At 39.9% G+C, this 25,851-nt stretch overlaps 1 protein-coding gene across 23 annotated transcripts in view; it reads right to left on the bottom strand.

Moving 5' to 3' along the window:
* EIF4G3 (eukaryotic translation initiation factor 4 gamma 3) overlaps positions 1 to 25,851 on the bottom strand; it is a 377,578-nt gene that overhangs the window by 161,860 nt on the left and 189,867 nt on the right. For 7 of the 23 annotated variants that reach the window (XM_074305978.1, XM_074305980.1, XM_074305975.1 and 4 more), the window contains 3 exons: positions 13,621 to 13,716; positions 12,120 to 12,233; positions 8,298 to 8,330 (listed from right to left, as the gene is read on the bottom strand). In XM_074305978.1, the coding sequence (XP_074162079.1) occupies positions 8,298 to 8,330; positions 12,120 to 12,233; positions 13,621 to 13,650 (177 nt within the window). In that variant the 5' untranslated portion in view covers positions 13,651 to 13,716. Of the gene's footprint in view, positions 1 to 8,297; positions 8,331 to 12,119; positions 12,246 to 13,620; positions 13,717 to 25,851 lie in introns of all 23 variants that reach the window. The other 16 variants (XM_074305976.1, XM_074305983.1, XM_074305985.1 and 13 more) reach the window with 4 other exon arrangements.

Raw genomic sequence — 25,851 nt, 5'->3', positions numbered from 1 at the left:
AAATGCCTTACCCATTTATGTTCACACAGATGGGAAGCCAAATACAACTTTTCAGTGAAGTCCTTTTAATGACAGATCACCATTAAGTGCTAGAAAAATCCCTGAACACATTTCTTCTACAATGGGGGAAAAAAAAAAAAAAAGATAAGCTAGTATTTTTTTCCCTTTTTGTCTCTCTCTTATAATTTGATTGGTATAAGAAACACCCAATAAGAAGTCTGCAACTATTTTGAAGTCTTAACAGGTATCTGGGATATTGAAAGGTTAAGAACCAAGGGAAAGAAGGATAGTACTTGATCTTTTTAACTCCAAAGTCAGCCCTCTAACTGCCATCCTTATACTTATACCTTAAATACCTGAAAAAACAAACTCCATCTACAAGTATAGGCATTTTCTTCATCCATCAATTTCCAACTCAGCTACCACTTCCTCCATGAAGCTTTTTCAAACACTTCCTACTTCCAAGAAGGATGGGTGTTTCTCTCATGGTTGTCACTGAACTTTAAATTTTTTGTCAGATATAATAAAAATTGGAATGATATCTATATGAAGATCTTATCTCATATAAGCTCTTAGAAGACACAGACTTGGTTTTAATTATTTTTGCATTTGCCCCTGGCACTTATCATAAGATTCTCAAAACAGAAGTCATCTTGTGAAAGTCTGAGTGAAACTTTACAGTTTAGCACAATTCATTGTGATTATATGGCAAAAACTAATACTTGGTAAATGAAGAAATTAATTTTTTTCTGAAATAATAAATTCCAAATAGTGACAGAAAGTCACACCAAGTAGCCCATGTATTTCTGGGTTTTCTGGAAGGGTATGTGAAAGAAATACTACAAGTGAAATAAACAAATTCTATACATTAGATTTTGAATGGAGATTAACTGAGGCAAGCAGGTCACTTAGTGTCCATCTTCCTTGGATCTCATCTTCTCATTTCTCAAGTCTCTGACATCTTCCAGACAGCTGTCCAAGCATATGTGACCAGGCCATTCCCCTGCATAAGCACCCTGGAGTGCTCAACAGTGTCTCTAAAAGGAAACACAAGCTCTTCACAGTCTGGTGTCAGCCTCTGTCCTACTTCCCACTGCAGGAGGTCCATAGTCTGTGGGCTCTGACCTGGAGAATCCCCACCCCTTGGCCAGGTAAGCTCATGTTCCCCTTCTTCTAGGAAGACTTTCCTGATTCCACTCTCTTCCTTCTCATCGCCCTGTGCCTGTGTCCTGTCCTCTGGGCTGCCTGACTGAAGGTACCATCTGCCCTCCCCTCGGTGGATCCTGCTGGAATGCTGCAGGTACCCCAACCTCTGCCCAATGGCAAGACCCAGGCCGAGCACCGACACAGAGCCCAGGATTCCTGCGGGTTTCTTTTCATTTCCCCTTGTGGTCTGCAGAGCACTTTTTACATGAGAACACCTGGGGAGACAAGTCTGCTAAATGTGGTTATCTCCACTTAGCAGAAGCCCTGTGCCATAACCGGCAGAAAGACAGCTACAAAACCAGGAGGACCCCGTGGTTCAAATCTCACCTCTGAGAAGGAGAACATCTTCATCATGGAATGAGTTCTTTAAACCAATGAAATCAGCTTCAATCTCTCAAACATTTTTAAAAGAAGAATTTGGTAATGGTGGATTGCTTACTACCCTTCATAGCACTAGAAATAAGAAGTATTTTCAAATCCCAGGGAGTACAAAGTACTCTTGCAGTTAGTCGATTTGTAAGCTGAGTGCTGTGCAGCCCTGGACGGAGTGCTTTCTTTCCCAATCTTGCTGTCCTCCTTCAAATGGCAGCACCAAGCTTTAGACTGGCTTCACAAGCTTGTTCTTTGTGCACCTTCCAGCACCTCAGGAAGGTGAGTGTTCTTGGGAGGTGTGATGAGAAAGCACTGCAACGACCTGCCCCTGATGCTAAGGCAGTGCAGGTTGGGTGAGAGGCGCCTCACTACCATGAAAAGAGCTCTGAATCTGACTTGGGCTTGAGACCTGGATGGGACCCTCCCCAACCTCACTTGGAACCCAAACCTGGGGGAGACTGGGGCCAAGACCTCAGGATCTTTCCCTGTCAAATGAAAGGGCTGGACTGGATTATCCCTCGGCTCCCTTTACAATTTTTTGTTTTGTTTGGTTTGGTTTGGTTTTTCCCTGAGGCTGGGGTTAAGTGACTTGGCCCAGGGTCACCCAACTAGGAAGTGTTAAGTGTCTGAGACCAGATTTGAATTTGGGTCCTCCTGAATCCAGGGCTGGGGCTCTATCCACTGCGCCCCCTAGCTGCCCCTGGGCTCCCTTTATAGTTAAAAATCTCTGATCGGAGCCTCCTTGGCAACAGCTACAGCTAGTCCCAGTTCAGCTTTTGCCAGCTCTTTACTTGTGGGTTAGGACATATCCTTTCACTACTAGAAGCCCCCATTTCCTCATCTGTAAAAGAAAGAGGTTGGAATAGACTTTACGTCTGTAAAGTCCACAGCCACTACCAACTGTATCAGAGCGCAGGCCCACACCAAAAAGTAGATTTGGACACAGAGTGGAGGACTGATTCCACCACTATTTTCATACATTATATGGTGGTGCTGCCTTTTTCTAATCCTACTAATGCTCTAACTGATAGGAGTTCTTAGATTTCCTCAATGTAAGGCGCCTTTAAAATAGCTCTTCAAAACAAACAAACTGACAAACACATACACAAGAACATTCAGAGAACGGAGACCAGTGTGGTAAAAGGCCATATTTGTCAGAACTGAAGAAGAGTATTCAGAAAGAAAGAAGTGGGAGCTAGTAGCTTTCAAGCCTGTTAAGGGCTGCTGTTTGGAAGACCCATTAGACTTTATCTGCACAGTTCCAGAGAGCAGAACTAGAAGCAACGGGTACAAATTGTAAAGCAAAAATTTTAAGGTGAATACAAGGAAAACTGTCCTAACACATAGAACAACAGAAAAGTAGAATGGCAAAGCTGCCTGCCACCCCCCTCCCACAACCCACCCATGAGCACTCCAAGCAAAGGAATAAGGATCACTTGTGCATCTGAGTGACTGTCAACTGGGCTAGATGGCCTCTACGCTCCCTTTCCAGTGCTTCAGATTCTAACTTGTGAGGGAGCCTCCCTGGAAGGGGCCTTAAAGATCTGCTAAAAAAGTGTGAAAGTGAAGAAAATCAGGTGCCGAGGTAAGGGAATTTTCTGTGGGGTAGTCCTATCACTAGCTCCATATAGGGCCAGAGCTGGAAGCAAGCACTGGCTTCTGTGGTAAGTGATCTCTTCCACACTTCTAGCTGTCACTAGTGAAATCGGCACATGACAGACAGACACAACCTATGTCTAAGACCTTTGGGAAGATCTTTACCGCAGCCAAGTAAAACTACAACAGAAAAATAATGCCCAATTTCAACACAGGCCCCAAGAGAAATCAATTTGATCCTCCCCAGCAAATGCTTTCTGGCTTTGGCCAATGATCTTTTTGTTTATGGAGCTGACTAAAGGGACTGTGCCACTGAGTTTTGTGAACAGTGCGTAAGCAAATACTGAGACATAGGGAAATATGTTGCAAAATGTTTTTGCTCTGGAAACAAGCTTAAAAATCAATTCTCTCATCTACTTCATGATGACAAAGCTGTCTCCTTAGCCCAAGTAAATAACTAGCACCTGATCTCTATTGAGTAATCCAGAAGGACAGGAACACAAGTAACTTTAAACCACAACCAGACAAACTGCTCTGAGCACAAATAAAATTAGCTATGTGAATTACAATTTGAATTCCAAGATGCCATTTGTGTAATTCTGGGTGAACTCTCTGAACTTTGTTTTTAATTCTGATGGTATTTAAAAAAAAAAAAAAAGCACACCTATCTATAGGCTTCCAGAGCCAAGAATATTTTCTATGTAAATGTACTCTGGATTCCTTATTTCATCTTCAAAGGGGGCTAAAATTTAAACTTCTTTCCCTTTCTTCACATTGCAAATGGGTCAGGGACCTACAGATTAAGAATCCCTGGAAAAGGGAAGGAATTGGCTGGGTGGGGTGGGAGGGATCAGAGGGTGCACACTGAGGTGCACTCCAGCCCAGAGAAAATATTCAGGAAGCATTAAGACGCTGAATCCCTGACTTACACAGACTTTAACATTCAAGAACCACCCTAGCTGGTAACAGAAATATTCAACAAAAGCAGCTTTAAAATAGCTCAATTCTTATTTTAAGTCTCATTATTAGTTTTTACTTCGTTTCATTCTAAACTTGCTTAAATACAATAAATCTATAGGTTTCTTGTTACAGTAAATAGCCTTAATGAATATGAGATTAAAAAAAAATCTTAGAAATTTTATCCATTATTATGTTTTTTAAAACATAGTATCATCAATTAACATTTTCTAAGTACCAAAATGGTATTAAAACCATTTGAAATAAATTTTTTTCATGTAAACCATACTAAAATTTAGTCATAAAAACCATAACTGAAAATTGGTTTGGTTTTTTTAAACAATGATAGGCAAAGGTTATGAAACATAAAAGTCTCTATAAAGGTATTAGGAATTGTTACACTTTGCTCTGGAGGTCAAAGCCATTCCTTGACACATCAATATTCTAGATCAGCAGAAAAAGAGATCCATGTGCATGGGAGCAGTTACAAAGCCACTGCTTCAGTCCCACCAGCCTAGAAGGTCCTAAGATAATGACATGGCAGCAGTAAGAAGTTGGGGAGGGGGAGAGGGAAGGAGTACGGTCTGTGTAAAGAGGTCTCCCTTCTCTGAGAGCCAGGACTTTTTGGGTTTTGCCTAATTATGCTTGTACACTCCCAACATAACTCCTGATGAGTTCCTTGTGACTTCCTCTTCTGTTTATTCCACTGGCTATTTTAGTGGGGGAAAGGAAGCAGGAGTTTTGAAATCAGTACACCCCGGAGAGCAGCTCTCTATGAAGTGGGAGAATCTAGGGAAAAGAACACATTTAAATAGCTCTCTTCCACCTCAGAGGCCAACGTGCTCCTCCCTGCCATTAGCTGCTCAATTTCAGAGCTTGTGCTTAACGGTTTTTACTTTTAAAGTGGACTCTAAACACACAGCAATCCACAAAGAAGGGAAGCTCCCCTTTGCCTGTCACTTGCACACATGGGTATCACCCATGTGACAAAAGCACAGAATTACAACTTTAAAAAAACAACATCTGATTCTACCAAAACAATGTAGTTCTTAACAGATCTAACAAAACTTGGTTCTACTGGTTTCTGTCTGGAGGACAAAACAAGTCATGCTGGATTTTTTTTTTCCTGAAAGAATGGGGAAAGAATATCTCACACCAAATATCCTTAGACATCGTAAATTCGACATGTGCAAAACTAAACTGTTATCTTCTCTCTCCCCCACCCCCACCCCATTCTCCTTTTAATAACTTCTCCACAAGAGGGAAGTTCACCTTCTGGAACCACAACTGAAACATCAGCCTTAACTCTTCATTTTCTTTCCTTTCCATCCCATCAGAGGTCAAGTAAAGTGGATCTGACCTTCCTAGTGTCCCTGGCACTGGCCTCCTCTCCTGGGACAGGGCACCTGTACTGGGGGAGAACTCACCACCTCAGGCCTGAACTGTTGAACTAGCTGATCCTCCCTCAGCTGCCAAACTGATCTTTCCACCAAGCAGGGCTGACTATACCACACCTCCCCTACTCCCTATTCCTCTGTCTGGCTTTTCAAAGCCCTTCTAATTTCCCTCCCATGACCTGGGGCACTTTCCCTGACTGGCCCCCAAGCCAGGAACTCTGTCCCTAGCCTCCAACCTGCTGGATTCCTGTATATTCAAGTCAGGGAGTGGGAATGCCAAAAGCCTAAGACAGAAAGTCACAGAGCCGGGACAGCTCAAGGCTTCCTCCTTCCAGGACCTCCATTCCACACTGCCCAACAACTTTAAGGGAAGGCCAGAAAATAAAACGAAGCGGAAGCTTCCTGCTGGAGGCCTCCCCCACCCAGTCTATGTAAAGGCACATTTCTTTCAAGCGATCAAGTTTCCGATCCATGGGAGCACGACTAGCCAGAGCCAGAAAGCCCTCCGGACTCCCACTTGCTTGCTCCAAGGTTCCTGTATGACCTCGAAGCTCCCAGTGCAGTGAGGGGGAAGGAGGGAAGCAGACAAGTTAAGAGGTTGCAGCTGTTTTGTTTATCATTAAAAGGCCACCTCTTTGGAGTGAAGAGCCACAAATTCATCTTTTTCATCAATGAAAAAAAAAGATTCAATAATAATAAACGGAAATGATTTTATATGGGTCAGTTTTGCCAGGGGGCATGCAGTCCTAGGACACAGGTTCTACTCCAGGGGCCCTTCCATCCGAGGGCCTCTGTTTGTTTTGGTGCAAGCGCCCCTCTCTAAGGGCTCTTTCACCTCCTAGACCCAAGAACAAAAACTCCAAAAGTAAACTCCTTTTCTAAAAGAACAGTGAGGCTGAAGTAAAAGCCAAAGGCAGGTCCTCCCATGTAGCTCCCAGGCGGCATTCTCACAGAACACTCAGAAACGCCCAATCCAGATTCTGCCTCAGATCCTTACTAGCTCTAGGAGTCTGGGCAAGTCCCCCAAACCAAACTCAGCTTCCTCACCTGCCTGACAAAGGGGAGGGTGCATCTGTCACTGCGCTGCCATGTAGCTCATGTGAATTCATATCTGAAAAGCACTGTTCGAACCTTAAAACAAAGCTAGCCTTATTTAGTATTAGCTAAATTACTCTTCTGCTCTATCATCAAAACTGGTTGTCTTTTCATATATCTTAAGTTTATTTTCCCTATTATGATGTCTGATAGCACTTTTTATAGTTTTTCTAGTTTAATCCCCATAACAATCCTATGAGGAAGAAAGCACAGGTAATGTCAATTCCCTATTTTACACATGAGAAACAGGATGAGAAAAGTTAAACATCTGGCTCAAAGATGCAAAGCTCATAAAAGTTTTTGTTGTTTGGTTATTTTTCAGTTGTATTGGGACCCCAACTGGGTGTTTTCTTGGCCAAGATGGTGTAGTTTGCCATTTCCTTCTCCATCTCATTTTACAGATGAGAAAACTGAGGCAAACAGAATTGAATGACTTGTCCACAAAGCTAGGAAGTGTCTGATATCAAACTTGAACTCGGGAAGAGGTGTCTTCCTGCTTCCAAACCTTGTGCTCCATCTACTGTGCCATCTAGCCACCCTTCCCAAGGGTTATCAGAATTCCAAACTAGTTTCTTGGCTCTAAGTAAAGATGTTGTCACCTAGTGAGACACCAACAACCGCTCCAGATTCCATTTAGCCCTCTTGTTTTTAATTGATAGCCCAGAGCAAACTGGTGCCAATTTACCTTTCCTACCTCCATACATATATTATACAGTTTTCTTGGATTTCATAATCTTCAGAAGTATAGGGAATTTTAATTCACATTTAAAGTATGAAATTCTTCTATTAAGTCAACCTATTCTCCCTATAACAATGACTAACAAATAACATAACATATATAGCACAGCAGGTTATCAAACACTAGGGAAACTCTTTTCAACAAAAATGTTTACTGGACAAGTGATTTTGAAAGAGAGAGAGAGTACTAATCTCTATAAGAAAGAAAGTACCTCCCCTCCAAACCCTCTAAATGGTTCCTTAAATATATGAAAAACAATATGCAAAGTGATTCTTTTTATTCAAGAGTTTCTAAGAGAGGTGTACTAAAAGATCTGTTAAAATCTAAGACATTTTTAAACTTTGTTATTCAACAATTATTTTTATTCAAAAATTATGAGTTGTTAAAAAAGTTTAATTATAAAATAATCAATACTGTGTATGTTCTAAAAACTTAATTCAAGCAAAAAAACCCCAAAAAACCAAAAACTATATTACCATTAAGTTTGTTATAAAATCTAAGTTAGTAATAATTAAAGTTGAGTGAAATTAGAAACATCACTCTTCTTTGCTCTAGATGTTAATATTGTTACATCAGCATGTAATAGAAGAACCCTTAGAATAGAGAACCCTTAGAATGTTGCCTATGCCATTTATTCTACTAAACCATAACAATTTTTAGGGCTGAATTTTTGAAAAATTTAAAAGGTATCCTCAATTGAAATCTGAATAATTTCCTTCAAAACAAAGGGCAGATACAAAGTGCAAACTTTGCAGAATCATTCAAGTACACAGTCTGAACCAAAGCTGACCAAGGGCAATGGTATGTGTAGGGCAGGGGGCCTCAGACTCAGAGCTCCAGGACCTGTTGGATGGCAGCATTCTAAGAATTAGCAGCTGTTAAACAGCCCCAGCCGGTTAGTTAAGATTGTGGTCAAAGGGGCAAGGGTACAGTACCTGATGATGGGCAGGTCGAGGCCCCGCTGCAAACTGAGAAAAGGAGGGAGAAGACAAACACAAAAGGAAAGGCACAAATAGTCAGAAACAACACAACAAAAACCAAAATGTCACACAATCTGCCAAAAAAACAAAAACAAACAAACAAACAAACACAAAAAACCCACAAGGAAAAAAAAAAAAAAAAAAAAAAAAAAAAAACCACAAACAGTCAAAGCTTTGCTGCAGGACAGTGAGAGACAGGTACTAGGTTCCACAGGCTAACGTCACTGCCATTAACAGGGTCTTGTTTAAGAACCTGCAAAAAAATAGGGGAAGCTACTTGCTAACTGGGGTGGGAGAAGTTTCTCAGGGTTAAAGTGCAGACAGGGCAAAAGAAGGCTGGGAAGGGTGGGAGTGGGGCCAAGCAAATGAATAGCAAGGATGCTCTGTGTGACAAACAGGACTTCAAGCAGAGCTGGAGGTGGTGAGAAAAGCTTGGAGGCTGCTCCAGGTCAGAGTGGAGCATGAATGTGTCCAGCTCCACACCTGGAATATGTGTTGAAAGCTTAGTCTTTCTCTTAGGTTAATTGTGTTCTAGTCCCTTGACAGCCAAAGGTGAGGAAGGCTTAGCCATTCACATATGTAATGAATAAATCTTTTCTAGTGTTTGGCTGGGAAGGAGTGAGCAAATAATGTTTAATATTATAACCATCCAAGCACAAATCAAATGAAGTAGTTAAGCATAACAGCAAGCACACCCAGGCAGACAACTAGTGAACATCAGTCTTCTACAAGAATGAATAAAGATACTACTGGAAGAGGGCCAAACTATTCAAAATACTGTGAAATCTGAGCCCACAACTAATACTTATGCACAGTGGCAAAATACTCTGTGTGCATACTTTATTACTAGCTGTCCCTGAGACTAACTAAAAAAAAAAAAAAAAAAAAAAGTAAAATATAATTTTTCTGCCAACCTGAGGAATGTTTGAAAACTTTTCCCTAACTTACAACACAAAAAACATGTTTTCCAAAAAGGAAATTTTAATATTAATTCTCTAACCATAAATATATCTCAGCAACAATACATTTCCCAATGTATAAAACATTCTTTTAATCAGGAAAACCAGGACAAGATGTGGAAGCTATAACACTGCTCTACTGCCTAACTATCAAGTTAATAACAAAACCACGCTCTTCAAAAGGAAAATGGAAAAATAAAGTAGGAAAACTGATTCCTTTCTACCAACCTAAGGCATGAAAGATCATGTTTTCATTTGTCTGAGTACCCCAAGTCCACAATGGTTGTAGCTTATTATACACAAACTAATCTAAGGTCTAAATTAATCCCAATAAAAAAGATTCTACATTCCTTAAAAATCTGCAAGACCCCTGGAAATGCTCATTTCTCTAGGTTGCCATTTGAATCCGAGAATGTCAAATGTCTTAGCTAGAAAGGACCTGAGTCCATGTCATCCAGCTCTCTTTTGACAGAAAAGTGATCTGCAGAATGACTCCAATCAATTTCATCAAAGCACAAATCTAGTGTGTCAGACAATTAATGTCACAGGAAAGCTCAAAGCAGAATTCCCTTACAAGCTATAAGTTCACATATCTTTCTAGTAAGCAATGTCTAAGTGAGCATGTTTTGAATAGATATAGAAGGATATTAATTAATTCCCCCTCTAATCTATGTGCTTAAATGGGGCTGAGGATGAATTTCCCTTTTAATGGAAATAGTGTGCTACTTCAAAATAGTGATCACTCACAAAAACTATTATTCTTGTAGGAAATTCTCATCTTAAAAGGACATGTGGCCTTATAATGATTTTCCATATCTTATTTGTGAAAAAAAAAAAATCAGATCACATGTGTGCTATAAAAATAAGCTTCCAGTATAGTCAACACAATCTTCATCAGCCATTAATAAAAGAGGGAAGACAACTGCTCCCAATCCAAATATTTGTGAGGAAGGTGATAGGATAGGAAAGGGAAGCCACATTTTAAACAACTTAACCTGAGAGCAATAGTATCTGTCTTATCACTGTTCCACAGAAAGGTCCCATTTCTAAGGCTCTAAAATCAATGTTGAAAATTTATATATTTTAAACCTTCTAATTAAAAAGGTATTTTCTATGAGCAAAAAGAATACGTTATAAAAATAATTATCAATTTTTTTTTAAGTTAGTGGGAAAGTACCCTAGTCTATTTTGCACTAGTCACCATTGGCTATTGAGCTTTTATTTTGGTTGACAACATTTGTGATCCTATGGGTAGCTGTAAGCAACAGAACAAACTGTAGTCGCTGCTGGCTCATAATAAAAGTTGAAACTTTAGTTTCATTTGGCTTTTTCTTTAGATGGAAAAGACAGTAGATATAAAGGAAAGCAGCTTTCTGTGAAACCTGGATCAAAATGCTTCTGCCACCCACCCCCTTAATGGTCTGTGTGTGTCTCTCTCTCTCTCTCTCTCTCTCTCTCTCTCTCTCTCTCTCTCTCTCTCTCTCTCTCTCTCTCTCTCTCTCTCTCTCTCTTTTTCTCTCATATCTCTCTCTGTCTGTCTGTCTGTCTGTCTCTCTCTGTCTCTCTCTCTGTCTCGCTCTCTCTCACTCTCTCTCTGTCTCTCCCTCTCTCTCACACCCTTTGTGCAAACTAGGCATGGCCAACATATGTTGATGTCAATTTGGCACACTAAACCATAGTATTTTAAAATAACCACAGAGTATTACAAAAGCCATGATGCTCCCCTCTCCCCAATTATGCCTTCAGTAGTCTGACTATATTGGACAAATTGAAAATAAACTACTATTTGGAGTTCTGATGTGACAATAAGAAACAAGGGTAAATTGATAAATTATACTTGGGCTTACCAGCATTTAAAAAAAAAAACGCCCAGAATTTCCCCAAGTTAGAATTCAAATAAGATCTTCTTGGTCTTGAATAGAATAATGCCACAAAGATGGTTTGGGGGGTAGGGGGGTACACTTGAAGCCGGTTGGATTGCAAAGGCAGCTGTCCAGGGAAGAACAGAAGAGCCGCGGAGGTGCAATTGCCAATGGCCCCATCAATGCAGAAATAGAATGGAGTGAGCTCTGGCTGCTCTACAAAGCAGGGTTAGGGTCACTTTCTGAGTGGGACAGCTTACCTCTCCACACCAGCGGGGCTCGCTGTGAAGTGGATGAGACTAGACTATGGAAGCCCAGGATGTCAAAAATGCAATCCAGAAAATTTCCTCACCCCTGCTTTACCCTCCCGGCACCATTACAAATGAAATCAAATAACTCCAACCCAAAACAATAAGCAAGAGTAGTTTGGGGCCAGCTAGTCTTGCACTTGTTTTGGGAGCATGTAAATGGAATGTTATATGTGTGGTTTTTAGTAATGGGGGTGGTAATGGTCACTAGCAGAGCGGATGGCAAAAATTGCATAAAGGATAGTTTAAAAAAAAATAACGTTTACGACCACAGAAAATGGCTGAACAACTGCAGACAATTTCCCCCTTGATATTTAATAAGATAATGGGAAACAATTCTAATTTGCATTTTGAATCAAATAGACCTTAAAGTGCCATCCCTTTGAATTTTTTTACATTAAAAAAATTCCCAAATTCTTCCTATCTAATTCCCATTGGCGAAAACCCACCCACATTCTTTCATCCTTCTCCCACTAAGCCTGGCAGAAACTGCCATGGTCTGTTATACTTTCAGGGAGGAAGCAATCAATGCATTTCTGTAGATCAGCCAATAAATGGATGTGGTCCCAAAAAAAAATAAAAAAAATAAAAAAACTCGTGCCAAGGGCACTGCTGCCTGCAAGAAGTACAGTTTGTTATATTGCTTACAATGCAGTATTTTATCCAGCCTCTTCCAGCCAAGGACCTGTAAACGGGAGTCTGTTCCAAAACCTTCCTCCTCTTCCAGTTGTCTGTGCAATGTATTGGCATTGTTCTGCTGGGCTGTCAAAAAAACTGGTTTAGAGATGCAGCTCTTCAGTCAGGTTTTGCTCCAGTTCTAACCATGTAAACTTACTCTTGCTTTTCAACAGTTTAAAAAAGAGGGGTGGGGGGAGAGGAGGACCATAGTACTCACTTACTGTTTATGAAAGTTTAACATCATTGCTCCGGGCTAATGATTAGAACTGGGGCCTATGTGAAATGAAATGGTGGGATCTCCGTCCCATTCCAAGGGGTCCAGTGTCCGCATCCAAAACCACTCTCGGGACTGAGCTTCCATTGGCCACCTTGTTGGCAATTTCAGTAGAGAGGTGAAGAATTAAATGGGCCACTGAGCCTGACCCCCCCACACCCCGCCTCCTCACCACCCCGTTCGCTCTCAGGGATGACTCTCCCGCAGCTCGACGAGACCCCGGGCTGAGAGCTGCTATGGGAGAAGGAGGGAAGGGGCAGCGTGAGGAGAGAAGGACAGAAGGCTTCCAGACAGGCTGAATCGGACAGGTGGCACCTGGCACTAGGCTCAATCCCCGTGACCCACACCAGAGTGCGCGCGGGCACAGAGAGCTGCTCTCTACCTACCAAGCAGAGCGCCTGGGCCCGGGAGCCCAGGAAGACCCTGCCTGTCCCCTGCTCGGGCCGTGCTGTGGAGTCACAGAGCTGATGCAGAGAGGGTTAACGTGAGATGCCGCAGAAGCGCTTTCTAGCCAAAGCTCATCATGCAGGGCAGGGCAGGGCAGAAAAACGTCCAGAGGGCGTCCCTAGGAACCGGTGGCACAAGGAGCCTGAAATCTGGGCGAGCTCTCAGTCTCTGAGGAACCCAGTGCACTCGGCAAAAAGGAGAGCAGGAGAAGAGATCGTATGTCTGGCTGCCAGCCGGCTTCCCCCCCAAGCACAGCTATGCTCAGTTGTCCCGGCATACCCATCTGTCCATACTGTTAGAATGGTTAGAACTGATCCAGTGACACTGATTTACAAGTCTTACTCCCTAGAACACTGGAGACTGAGAGTGCAGTTACAAAAATCGAATTGAGTTTTCTAAATTGCCTTGCTTCTTTCTCTTGGCTACTGAAAAATACCATTAATGGATAAAGTACTGAAATGAGGTGAACTTGAATGCAACTACACTAAAAAGAAACCACGTTACTGAGCCAGAGAAATGGATGGAAAGACATCCAACTTCTCCTTTTTGGGAGGGATACAAAATTTAAAATGAAATGTTCCAATGGGGAGGGCTCTGAAAATGCAATGCAAACCAGTAGGAACAAACACTTTGGAACAAACTTCCAGAATTCAGTGAAACTATTTTGAAAAGAACATCAAGCTACTGTACACAAAAACCAGACAAAAGGCGATATAGAAATCTACATGGAACTAGTTTATATTCACTTACCGGAGAGCGGGTTTGAGGCTGTGAGTTCATTGTCTGAGGGGCTTGGGGATACACCAATGTGGTTGGAGCTGCATTCTGTCCAGAGGGATAAGGGGTCTGTCCAAAAAAAAAAAAAAAAAAAAAAAAAAGAGAGAGAAGATGATGATGATTAATATACCATTTGTAAAAAATATAATTAAGAGTTGCAAGGGTCTCTAGAAATCACCTAAGCAAATTTCTTTTATATTAAGGAAACTGAGGACCAGAGTGATTCCTCCCCCCCGTCAAGATTTTCTACACAAGTAGTAGGAGAACAAGATCTTCAACGTTCAAATTAAAGAGTTCTTTGCACTATGAACAATTTTCAGATGATAAAATTAAAGCCATCTATAGTCATATGAAAAAAAGCTCTAAATCTCTATTGGTTTAGAGAAATGCAAATTAAAACAACTGAGATACTACCTTACACCTCTCAAATTGGCTAAGATGACAAAAAAATTATTAATTATTATTAATTATTATTAATTAATGATTAATATTGGAGGAGATGTGAGAAAACTGGGATAGTGGGATAGTGCATTGCTGGTGGAATTGTGAAGTGATCTAACCATTCTGGAGAGCAACCTGGAACTATGTCCAAAGGACTATAAAACTTGGCATACCTTTTGATCCACAGGGTTATTGGGTCTGTACCCCAAGGAAATCATTAAGGAGGGAAAAGGACCTACACATGCAAAAATGTTTGCAGCACCTCTTTTTGTGGCAGCAAAGAATTAGAAAATGAGTGGATGCCCCTCAATTGGGAAATGGCTGAACAAGTTGTGGTATAAGAAGGCAATGGAATATTTTTGTTCTATTAAAACTGATAAACAAACTGATTTTAGAAAGGCCTGGAAAAGTTTACATGAACTGATGCTGAGCAAAACAAGCAGAAACAGAAATTCATCAGACACAATAACATCAAGAATGTGGAATGGTCAATTATGCGACTTGGTTCTTCTCAGTGGTTCAATGATCCAAAGCAATCCCAATAGACTTTGGACAGAAAATGCCATCAGCATCCAGAAATAGAACTAATGAGATTGAATATAAATCAATACATGTTATGTTCATTTCTTTTCTCTTCCATAGATTTTTCCTTTTTCTCTGATTTTTCTCTCCCAACACAATTCATAAAACAATGTGTGTTAACATAAACAAACAAATAAATAAAGGGGAAAAAGTTCTTTCCACCATATAATAATTTGTGAACAACCTCAAGGTTGCAGATGAAACTTTACTAATAAATATGGTCAACAGTTTCTCCTATTGCAATTCAGATTTATCACAACACATATTAGTAGAAAGGTAATTATTGATGGAAAATACTTTCAGTTTGTTAATAATTGCTGACCAATAAATCTAATCTAATAAACAGATATCAAAAACCTGCTACATGCAAAGATTTATGCCAGGTCCTGATATTAAAAAGACAAAACAATAAACTGTGTCCAGGAGTTAATCTGAAGAGTGGTTTTGGATGTGGACACCAGCAACTTACATCCCTCTGGATACCTAGAGTGTTGCGAGCTGTCGTCTCTAGAAGCTGCCGGATCGCTCTCTGGGAAGAGATCTGCTGTGTCTACTCAAATCTTTCAGACAGATTCTTCTTCCTGTAGTGAACCGTTGTCTCCAGGCAGTTGCTGTTAACTCTTGTCCTTAGAAGTGACTTCCCTTCCTGCAGAGAGCCCCGTCAGGCCTGATGTAATGCAGAGAGTCTTTCTCTTGAATCCTGGCTCTGAATCTCCTCCAGCTCTTATCCTTCTCCAGGCCGATCTGCCCTTTGCGCCCAATGCTGTCTCTTTTTATCCTCCCAGAGAATGGGCGTGGGATAATGCAAGGGCTTCTGGGAAGAACCACCCCAGCCAATGAGCTTGCCCCCTCTATCAAGTCAACCTGAGTTCTCACCTTGTAATTGTCCAGAAAACCTGAATTCTCACCTTGTCACTGTCCAGACAACCTCAGTTCTCACTTAGTAATCCTAACATCTCCCCCTTTCTTTTGATTTAGAACATAGGACAGTCATGACCTTGAAACATAAATCCATCAATATGGGAAGTATTACAGATAATTACATAAATGACCTTGAAACATAAATCCATCAATATGGGAAGTATTACAGATAATTACATAAATTACATAAGCATATAGTAACATAGTAACATAACACATGCTAGAAGCATATAACATAATCATAAATTGAAAATTTATAAATGTCCATAAGTCCATTGTCCATTAGTCTCATCTTGTGTGAGGAAGTCCAATGATTCCTGCTGGTTTTAAAGTTCTTTAACAGTCTTCTTATTATCCATGCTCTTTCAGTGTCAGATGTTTCTTAGATCTTCTCCTTTATTTTGAGGTCTTTCTCTTTTTCTGTCTCTCTCTGATGGACAAGGCGAATATGACTCGTTGGCACCCATCTGATTCCTTCTCCTGCTGAAGAAATACAAGCAAACCCTCTCCCCCAGGCAGTTAACCTATCTGGTCCCTTCCATTCACCACTTTCTGGATCTCTCCACATCACCTGGCGATTATCTAAGGACAGTGGAGATGCTCTCACTGGACACTGCCCTTCTGGTGGGTTATAAAACCTGTCTGCTGGAGCCAGTGCATCTTTGTCAAAAATTAGAAAATTAATGGTATAGAGAACTAAATTTAGAAGTTCCCTAGGGCTACCTGTGGCTCCCCCTTTCTTTTGTTTTTGGAGGAGTGTCTTAATATCTCTGTTTCTTCTCTCTACTATTGCCTGCCCTTGAGGATTAAAGGGTATGCCCGTGGTATGTAAAATCTTATACTGTGCACAAAAGTGTGTAAAATGTTTGGACGTATATGCAGGTCCATTGTCTGTTTTTATTGCTTGTGGCACACCCATAATTGCAAAAGCTTGTATAAGGAATTCAGTGACCACTCGGGCTGTCTCTTTTGCTGCTGGCATTGCAAATGTGAATCCTGAAAAGGTGTCTACCACGACATGAATAAAAGATAGACGACCAAAAGATTTATAATGGGTCACATCCATTTGCCAGATTTCATTGGGTCTCAAACCACGAGGATTCTTCCCTGGAGGGAGTGTAGGAGCATGGAAAGGAAGACAAGCTGTACAGCTTTTTACTATGCTCCTAGCTTCCTCTCTTGTGATTCCAAATTGTAAACGTAAAGCTCGAGCAGCCTGATGATATTTAGAATGAGATTCTTGTGCTTCCTGAAATAAAGGACTACTGGCTAACATGGTTAGAAGGCTATCTGCCTTTGAATTTCCATCAAAAATGGGACCTGGAAGTCCACTATGTGAGTGGACATGCAAGATATAAATCTTGCCTGGATGTTTTCTCACTTGCTCTTGAAGTTCCTTAAAGAGCTGATAAATATTGGAGGCTGCAAATTTTATTTGGGCTGTGGCAATTCTTTGTACTACACCTACTGAATAGGCTGAATCAGTAATTATATTTACGTCTCCTGGGTAATAAGTGAGAGCTAGCATGATAGCAAATAATTCATTCTGTTGAGTGGATTGAAAAGGAGTCCTGATTACTCTCTATAGTACCACTCCTGAATGGAGCTGAGGTTGCGTCTGGGGCTGAGGTCCCTGTTCGGGCGCCAAATTGCGAAGGTCTGGTCTAGCTCCTCTTGTCAGGATAAGCAAAAGTCCTTGCCCCACGTTGGGCGCCAAATGTTGCGAGCTGTCGTCTCTAGAAGCTGCCGGATCGCTCTCTGGGAAGAGATCTGCTGTGTCTACTCAAATCTTTCAGACAGATTCTTCTTCCTGTAGTGAACCGTTGTCTCCAGGCAGTTGCTGTTAACTCTTGTCCTTAGAAGTGACTTCCCTTCCTGCAGAGAGCCCCGTCAGGCCTGATGTAATGCAGAGAGTCTTTCTCTTGAATCCTGGCTCTGAATCTCCTCCAGCTCTTATCCTTCTCCAGGCCGATCTGCCCTTTGCGCCCAATGCTGTCTCTTTTTATCCTCCCAGAGAATGGGCGTGGGATAATGCAAGGGCTTCTGGGAAGAACCACCCCAGCCAATGAGCTTGCCCCCTCTATCAAGTCAACCTGAGTTCTCACCTTGTAATTGTCCAGAAAACCTGAATTCTCACCTTGTCACTGTCCAGACAACCTCAGTTCTCACTTAGTAATCCTAACACTAGAGGAAGCAATACATATGGGCAATTGCGTAAAGAACACTGGGTACAGAGACCTGATGCCACAGGTCATTACTTGGGTGACCCAAATAAATTCTCTTTCCAAACTGGCAAAATGGGGATCCAAATGATGGAATCATTCTTCCTTCAAAAGGATATTGTGACACTGATCCCCAGCAACCTCAGAAACATAAAAATAAGTACCCATTGTTCTTTGTGTCCTTCTAGAAATACTCAGACATGGAACATACTGCAGCATTAGGATTTTCTCACAGCTGCAGGTTCAATGTGACAAACCATCTACTTAACCACTTAACTTGTCTAACTTCTACTACAAGTCAACCATTCTTGCAGGACTTGTCAAGGGGCAGGTGGTATTTAACAGTTAATAAACACAGATTTATAATTTTCAGGAATCTTACCAATAGTGGAGCTATAATCCTACTTTATGTGGTCTCACAGAAAAGTAACAGATATGAGTGGCAAAACAAATCATCATCCCAAATGTAAGAAATAGCAAATATGAAGAGTCCAAAGAAGCATAGAAAGGATAATATTAACTAGTGCAGAGTGAAGTAAGCAGAATTTATACAACGACTACAGTGATATAAAAACCCAAATTGAGTGTGGCGATTGCCCTCAGAGCTGAGAACCTCTCCCTTCTCTTCAGAAGTTAGGGACTAACAGTGTGGAATTAATTGCATATAATGACAATCATGATTAATGTGTCAGCTGGTATTGATGAACGGATGGTGTTTTCACCCTCAATTTTTAATATCTATGTTATAACTAAGGGATGGGTCATTGAGGCAGGGATGGAAGAGAGAAATTCAGTAACATATGGCAAGCAAGCACCAAAAAAGGATCAGTAAAAATAATCAATCAACAGTTGGCAAAAAAAAATACTAACAAGTCAAAAGACTATTCCCTAACCAGCCAATAATCAACAAGCATTACTAAGTACTTATGATGTGCCAGCCAGTAGGTTAAAGGCTGGGGATCTTCCATTTTAATGAGAGGCAACATGCACAAAAATAACTATGCACAATCAAGACAAAGACAGTGTAAATAGGAGGTCACCTCAAAGGAAAGCCAATGAAGGGATGGGAAAGGAAAGGGCTTCTTCCTGCAGAAAGTGGAACTATCAGACAAGGCAAAGAAGCGCAGAAAGGGGAAGAATAAAAATCTTTCAGATGTGAGGAATAGCCAAGGAAAAGGCAGCAGGAGACATGAAACTTTATGCATGAAGAACAGCAAAAAAGCTGGTGCAAATAACACAGCATTTACTGATTGATCTTGGAGGGAGTGATAGGGAAATATGTAGTGATATATCATTTAGACCTTTCAAATCAGTCAATAATCGATAACATTTCCCCAAGTCCCTAACTAGCTATTAAGACACACCGCTAAGCATTGAGCATACAAAAATAGGCAAGACAGCCCCTGCCCTCAAGGAGTTCATAATTTAATGCAAAAGACAACAAGCAAACAATAGATAAATAAGCTACAAGCAACATAAAAATGAAATAATTTAAAAAGACAGAAGGTACTAGAATTAAGAGGTGTTGTTGGAACAAAGTTTATAAAAGACAGGGTTTTAGTTGGGACTTAAAAGAAGCCAGTGAACAGACTTGAGGAAGGAGAGCATTCTAGACATGCAGATTTGATTGAGTTACACAAAAAAGGTGACAATATGGTCACTTAAAACTTCAGTAACCATAAACTACAGAAAGATCAATTTAAGAAACAATGGAAGATGGACAGCAGGAGTGAGAAGGCACTGGAGCAGACAGATCAATAGCAGATTACCTCAATGGTCTAGGCGGAAAGTGATGAGGGCTCACATAAAGCAGAATGTGCACATGTTGGAAAAATTATGAAGGTGGAATTGATAGTATTCAGAAAGAGATTGATATGTGGGGTGACTAAGGATGATGAGTCAAGGATGATAAGCCAGTTATAAGTCTGGGTGACTGGAAGAAGGGTGAGGTCCTAAATAAAAATAGAAAATGTTAGTTAAAATATTTATAGCAGCATTTTTTGTAATGCTTATAATTGGAAATAAAGTGGTTGACCATCAACTGGGCAATGGTTAAGCAAGCTGTGGATGGAGTGGAATAGAACACTGCTATGCTGTATAAGAAAAGCTGCATATGACTGATAGGTTCTTACTAAGTGCTAAGTCAGTACTTAACAATTCTCTAATTCTGGCCTTTACTGGGAGTTTTACTTGTGAAATCCTGGGGGAGGAGCTTGCATGCTTAGGAGGAGCAAGTTCATTGGTTGAAGTAATTTTCCCCAGAAGCCCTTGCATTATCCCACGCCCATTCTCTGGGAGGATAAAAGAGGGCGGCACTCAAAAGATAGAGTCTTTGCTAGGTCGGAGTTGAGGCGGCTCTCTGGAGGAAGAAGTCTCTCCTCTAGACTAGAGAGCAATCAGCAGTTTCTGGAGACAACAGCACGTTACATATGATGAATACAGAAAAGTCTGGGGAAATTTTATATGAGTTGAGAAAAAAAAAGTGAGAAAAAGTGAGAAAAGCCAAGAAAACAATATACACAATAATTATAGCAATGTAAATGAAACGAACATCAAAAAATCAAAAGAGAATGTAGCAAAATTTAAAAGATTAAGTCACAAATAGAATAAATTTGCACCTCAGGGCGAACATAGACCTGTGAAAAACCAAGAAGACTGGTGGCAGAACTGGGGTCCTCCTGAACAAGCTGAGAAGATCTGAAGAAAAACCCAGGCCCAATTAACCCAAAACACCTCCCAACTAGCTCAGTAAAACATCAAATGGGGAGCCCTTGGGCCTAGCTGGATGTGTCTGGAACCTAAGCAAGAAGCACAAGGACTCTTACCTCCCCTACTCAGGGTCTGAGTCCGGGAAGACTGAATGAACTTGGGTTGATTGGCAAAGCTAGGCCCAGCTGTGCATCAGGGTACAGCCCTGGGCCAAAAGGAACCAGAGTGCGAGGAGCAGGACTGCTGTGGGGTACGGGTACTTGCTGGAGGGTGGACTTCTTGGTTTGGGGTTCCTGGTCAGAAGGGAGAGCTGAGGTGAAGCCAGAAATATCAGGATTACACTATTACTTCTTATTAAAAAAGAAAAGAAAAACAAACCAGCAAAGAAGAACCCCATCATGGAAGCATACTATGGGAACAGGGAAGACGAGTTCATTTGAAGTAAAATAACTAAAATAAGCTTCTACCCCCTGGCTCCCTGCCCAGAGAGAATTTATAGAACTCAAAAAAAAAAAAAAAAAAAAAAAAAATCTAAAATCAAATGAGACATATTGAGGAAAAACTAGAAAAGGAAAGAAGAGTCTCAAAGATGAAAATAACTCCTCGAAAATTAGAACTGAGCAAGGAGAAACCAATGAAGCCATAAAAGACTAAGAATGAAAAAGTGAACAGAATGTGAAACATTTAACAAAAATGACAGATCTGGAGAACAGATCAAGAAGACTAAATCTAAGAATAGAAAGCTGTGACCAAAAAAAGGACTTTGACACAATAGTGTAAGAAATAATAATAATTTAAAAAAAAAAAAAAAGAAATAATCCAAGAAAACTGTCCTAGAGTGATAAAACAAGAAGGAAAGATAGAACTAGAAAAAATCCACCAATCACCACCTCAATGAGATCCTTTGTGGAAAATACATAGAATATTAATGGCAAATTTCAAAACCCCTAGATCAAAGAGAAAATTTTGAAAGAAACAAGGAAAAACAATCCAAATAAGCTGAAGCGACAACTAGAATTGTACAGGATTTATCAGCAGCCACAATAAAAGACTACAGGTCCTGGAATCACATCTACAATCAATCAAAAGAACTAGGTCTGCAGCCAAAAATATTATATACAGCAAAAATTATTTATACTATTAAGCGAGGAAAAAAAAATGGACATTTAATGAATTTGCTGATTTTCAGGACTTTCTATCAACCAAACCCAAACTTAATAGAAAATTTAACATACAGAACTAATAAAGATTAATTTCAAGAAACTCAACATGAACAAATTATTTATTTTTCTAACATGGAAAATGTAAAGCACATATGTTTAAAGTTGACATCAACTACAGGTAGATCAAAAGAAAATGGGGGTAGAGTTAAGGTAAAATCCTAAGTATCATACAAATGACATGTAAAGGAATAATAGATACTGTGACATTAGAGGGGGTAGAGGGTTCGTAGTTCTGAAAACCTACTCACATTGGGAATGGATTCAATAGGCAACACTACTTATATAACATAAAGGGTATATCAGTCTCCAAAATCTATAAAGAAATAAGGAGGAAGAGATAGGTGGAAGGGGAAGCAAAGGGTGTGGGAAGAAGACAAAAGAGAGATCCATGAGTTAAGAAACAGCAAGGCAAGTTAGAAGCAAAATGAAAGCAAAGGGTCAGATGGGATAAGAAAGATATGTGTGTGTATGTGGGGTAGGACTATATAAGTGTATAGATATGTGAATGTATATATTTACATATGTGTATATAACTATATCCTTTCTTAACTATAGCCTGCTTGGGGTGGGAAGGATCAAAGGTGTGGGGGGGAAATAAAGTAAAAAAAGTACGAAGAGACAACCAAAGAACAATTTACAAGGAAGATGGACACTCATGAATATAATTTTTCCATATGTATTTTTTCCTGGTATTTCTTCTTATATATTTTGAATCCTTCCTGATGTTCTGCTGTTTTATTTTTTGTATTCCTTTTCTGTTTTTCTTTTTTCTTATTCTGTTTCTTTAAATAAAATAGATTGTTTAAAAATCAGAAAAAAAAATTAAGCATGATTTGAATGAAGACAATTCCTTTCATGAAGGTAGATTGACAGTTTTTACACATCCAGCATTTTCCCAAATCTTTCCAATGCATTGTTCACCTATAATTAATTTTCTTATATATTTTTCTTATATAAGATGGCTCTCTGGAAGGGAGACAGATGCTTGAGATAATTATAATAATGTAACAAGCAAAAGATATCAATAAAAGCTTTTTAAAAAAAAAAAAAAAAAAAAAATTAGCAAAGAGAGGGTTTTCAGGAAAAGGAACTAAGTTCTGTTTTATAAATGTTAAAATCTGACTATCCATGGGTCAATCGGCTGGATGTGCCCAAAATTTAGTGGTAATAGCTAGCATTCATATGTCACCTACTCTATGCCAAATAGTACATTAAGCACTTTATGCATATCATCTCATTTGCTCCTCTTAACAATCATCATTACCTCTATTTTAATGGAAGAAAATGAGACAGAGATTAAGTGACTTTCCCCAAAGTCATACAGCAAGGTAATGACTGAGGCAGGATTTCCTGAGTTCCTACAGCCCCAGGAGTCTGTCTCTAAGGCAAGCATGGCATGCCCACATGTGGGCGCACATACATAGTTGCAGTGGGTAATGCAGACTTCAAAAGGGAGACTAAAAAGATCTGAGACTCCTCTGCCTCAAGATGATCATGAAGCTCGTGGAAGCTGATGAAATTGTCCAGTGATCATCCAAGAGAGAAGAAAAGAAGGGCCTGGAACAGTAAAGAGGAAGCCCAAGGTGAGTGGGAATGAGAAACAAGAAAGGAGCCAGGAGAAGCCAGAGGAGGAAAACCATGGAAGAGCAATGTCCTGAAACTCTAGAAAGAGGAAAGTATCGAGGGAGGGAGAGCCATGAGCGCCATGCTCCCAGCCCGTGTAACTCTTTCCAGTCTGTCTGCTCCCAACCCCGCCATTCAGCTGCACCTGCTCCTTCCGATGTGCCAATCTCTTAGCTGCCAAGAGTCTTTCCTCACTTCCTTCGGGCTCCCAAAGCTGTCAATCCCTCTTTGCTCCTTCAGACACCTCACCTGGCCTTCTTGACCAATCCTTCCTCCGCTGCATCTTCCTCCAGATCATATCCTGTCTCACAGGCCTATCTGACTTGGTGTTCTCAGCAGCTCCTAGAGATTCAGTTATCTCTGTGCTGAGGCTTCTCAGTTCTACCGAGGCAGCCCTCAAGTTCACTGAGTGCCCATTTCACAAACTGACTTGGATTTCCAGTGACCACACAATGTACCCAAGATGTTCAAAACTGAACAACTTTTCCTTTCTCCAATTCTCCCCTCTTCCTAACTTCCCTACTACAAACTCACTACTAAGGGACCAGCCCCAAGTCCTCCTCCTCTCTCATCTCCCTATAATCAATCTGTTGCTGCCATTTCTGTTACATGCCTCTTTTCTCAGCCCTAACACTGCTCTGTCCTGAACTGTACAAAACTGTGGCCATTCACTGATCAGGGAGGAGTTCATTAATACATACAAGCACCCCTGCATTCGTGGCAATGTTTCCCTTTGTGAACCTAAGCTTGGATCAACTTCCTGTGGAGTATATTCAGACCTCCTGCAAAATATTTAACCTCATCTCCTACAATGAAAAATTCTGACTCTGAAAATAAGACTTTATATTTATCTCTATCACATTTTATTTGACCCACTACTCTTAAGCTCTCTTTTACAATCATGTCGTCTGGCATATTAATTATTGCCTCTAGTTTTATGTCATTGTTAATGTGATAAATAGGACATGGATTTGTATATAAGCATATGATGGATAAAAATGATACACCTGTTGAACAGTTGGTCCAAGGCCATAAAGCCTCTAGAGTTCTTCCTTATGTACATGAGCCATTAATTACCAAACTTTGATTCTGGCCAATGAGTCACCTCTAGACTATGGAAAAAAAAAAAAAAAAAAAAAAAAAAAAAAAAAAAAAAAAAAAAAAAAAAAAAAAACTTTAATAAAGAAAAGAAGAAGAAAAAAACATTTTCCACAAAATACCATGAGATTGCTAAATGCTTTTCTCAAATTGAGTTAATTAAAAATTGTTCTAAAAATAATTTATTTATTTAAAACTTAAGTGCAAGATAACAAAAAACAAAATAGAAAAAGAAATACAGAAAAAGAGAAAAACACATCAACATGTGCCCAGCAGAACATTGTGGAAGATTCAAAATGAAACAATAAATTTCCATTCAAGAAAGAATATGTAATAAAAGATACATTAATAACAGTCCATCTTCTTTAATTTTTGCTTCCTTATATCCTCTGCTATATTTTTTACTTTGTTCTTTTTCCTCTCTTTTCTTCCCCTCACGTCCCCAAACAAGCTGTAGTTAAACACAGATATATTTGTGTGTATACACACACACATATACACATTTAAAATATTAGTAATTACTAGTAGTTCTAATGTTAGAAATGTTCTAATCAATAATTAATTAATGTTCTAATATTAGTATTTCTCTTAATTGAATCTTTTTAAGTTTGACTTTGTCTGAGATCAATGATTACTACTCTTATGTTTTTTCTAATAAATTTTACTCCTGATCATTGTAATTTGTATATATCTCTTATATCTTACCCCTGCTACCTCTTCTATTTTATTTCTACCTATTGACTTGCTTTACTATTACTGAACACCATCCCGTGGCCCTACCCCTAAAACTCTCCCCTCATCTCCCCCTCTATCCATGATTTATACCATCTCACCTTAACCTATTCCTTCTCCCCTCATTTCTTTAGATTTCACTGTGGGGGGGGGGGAGGTGGGAGGGTGGGAAGGGAGGGTTCCCTCTTTAAAACATTCCCAATGTGAAAAGGTTTTCAGCACTATCACCCTCTTTCCCCTCTAATCCATCTGTTGGTTCTTGCTTTCATAGCTCATTCATACAATATAATTACTATTTTTATCTTTTCCTAGACAAGTTTTACTTTTTAGAGTCTTATCATACTTAGTTCTATCCCAATCATTCTTTTGGACTAGCCAGTTGCCATTGTCAATAATCATAGACATATGATTTAGATTTCCATGTATAAAACAGAAATAATTTGTTTTTATTGAGTATCTTAAAATTAGTCTTTGATGTTGGTACTCATACATTACATTTCCTATTGGGTTCAGATTTGTTTCAGACAAAATCCTAAATTTTCAGGATTTAAAAAATCTGAGTTTGTCAAATGTCCATTTTTTTCATTCAAGTATATTTTTTGCTGGATATGATATTTGGGCCACAATCCTAGTTCTGATTGTCAATATGTATT

The sequence above is a fragment of the Sminthopsis crassicaudata genome, chromosome 3 (assembly GCF_048593235.1).
Source record: "Sminthopsis crassicaudata isolate SCR6 chromosome 3, ASM4859323v1, whole genome shotgun sequence".
NCBI lineage: Eukaryota > Metazoa > Chordata > Mammalia > Dasyuromorphia > Dasyuridae > Sminthopsis > Sminthopsis crassicaudata.
Note: the sequence above shows the minus strand (reverse complement) of the source record. Positions and strands in the feature narration are given on the sequence as shown.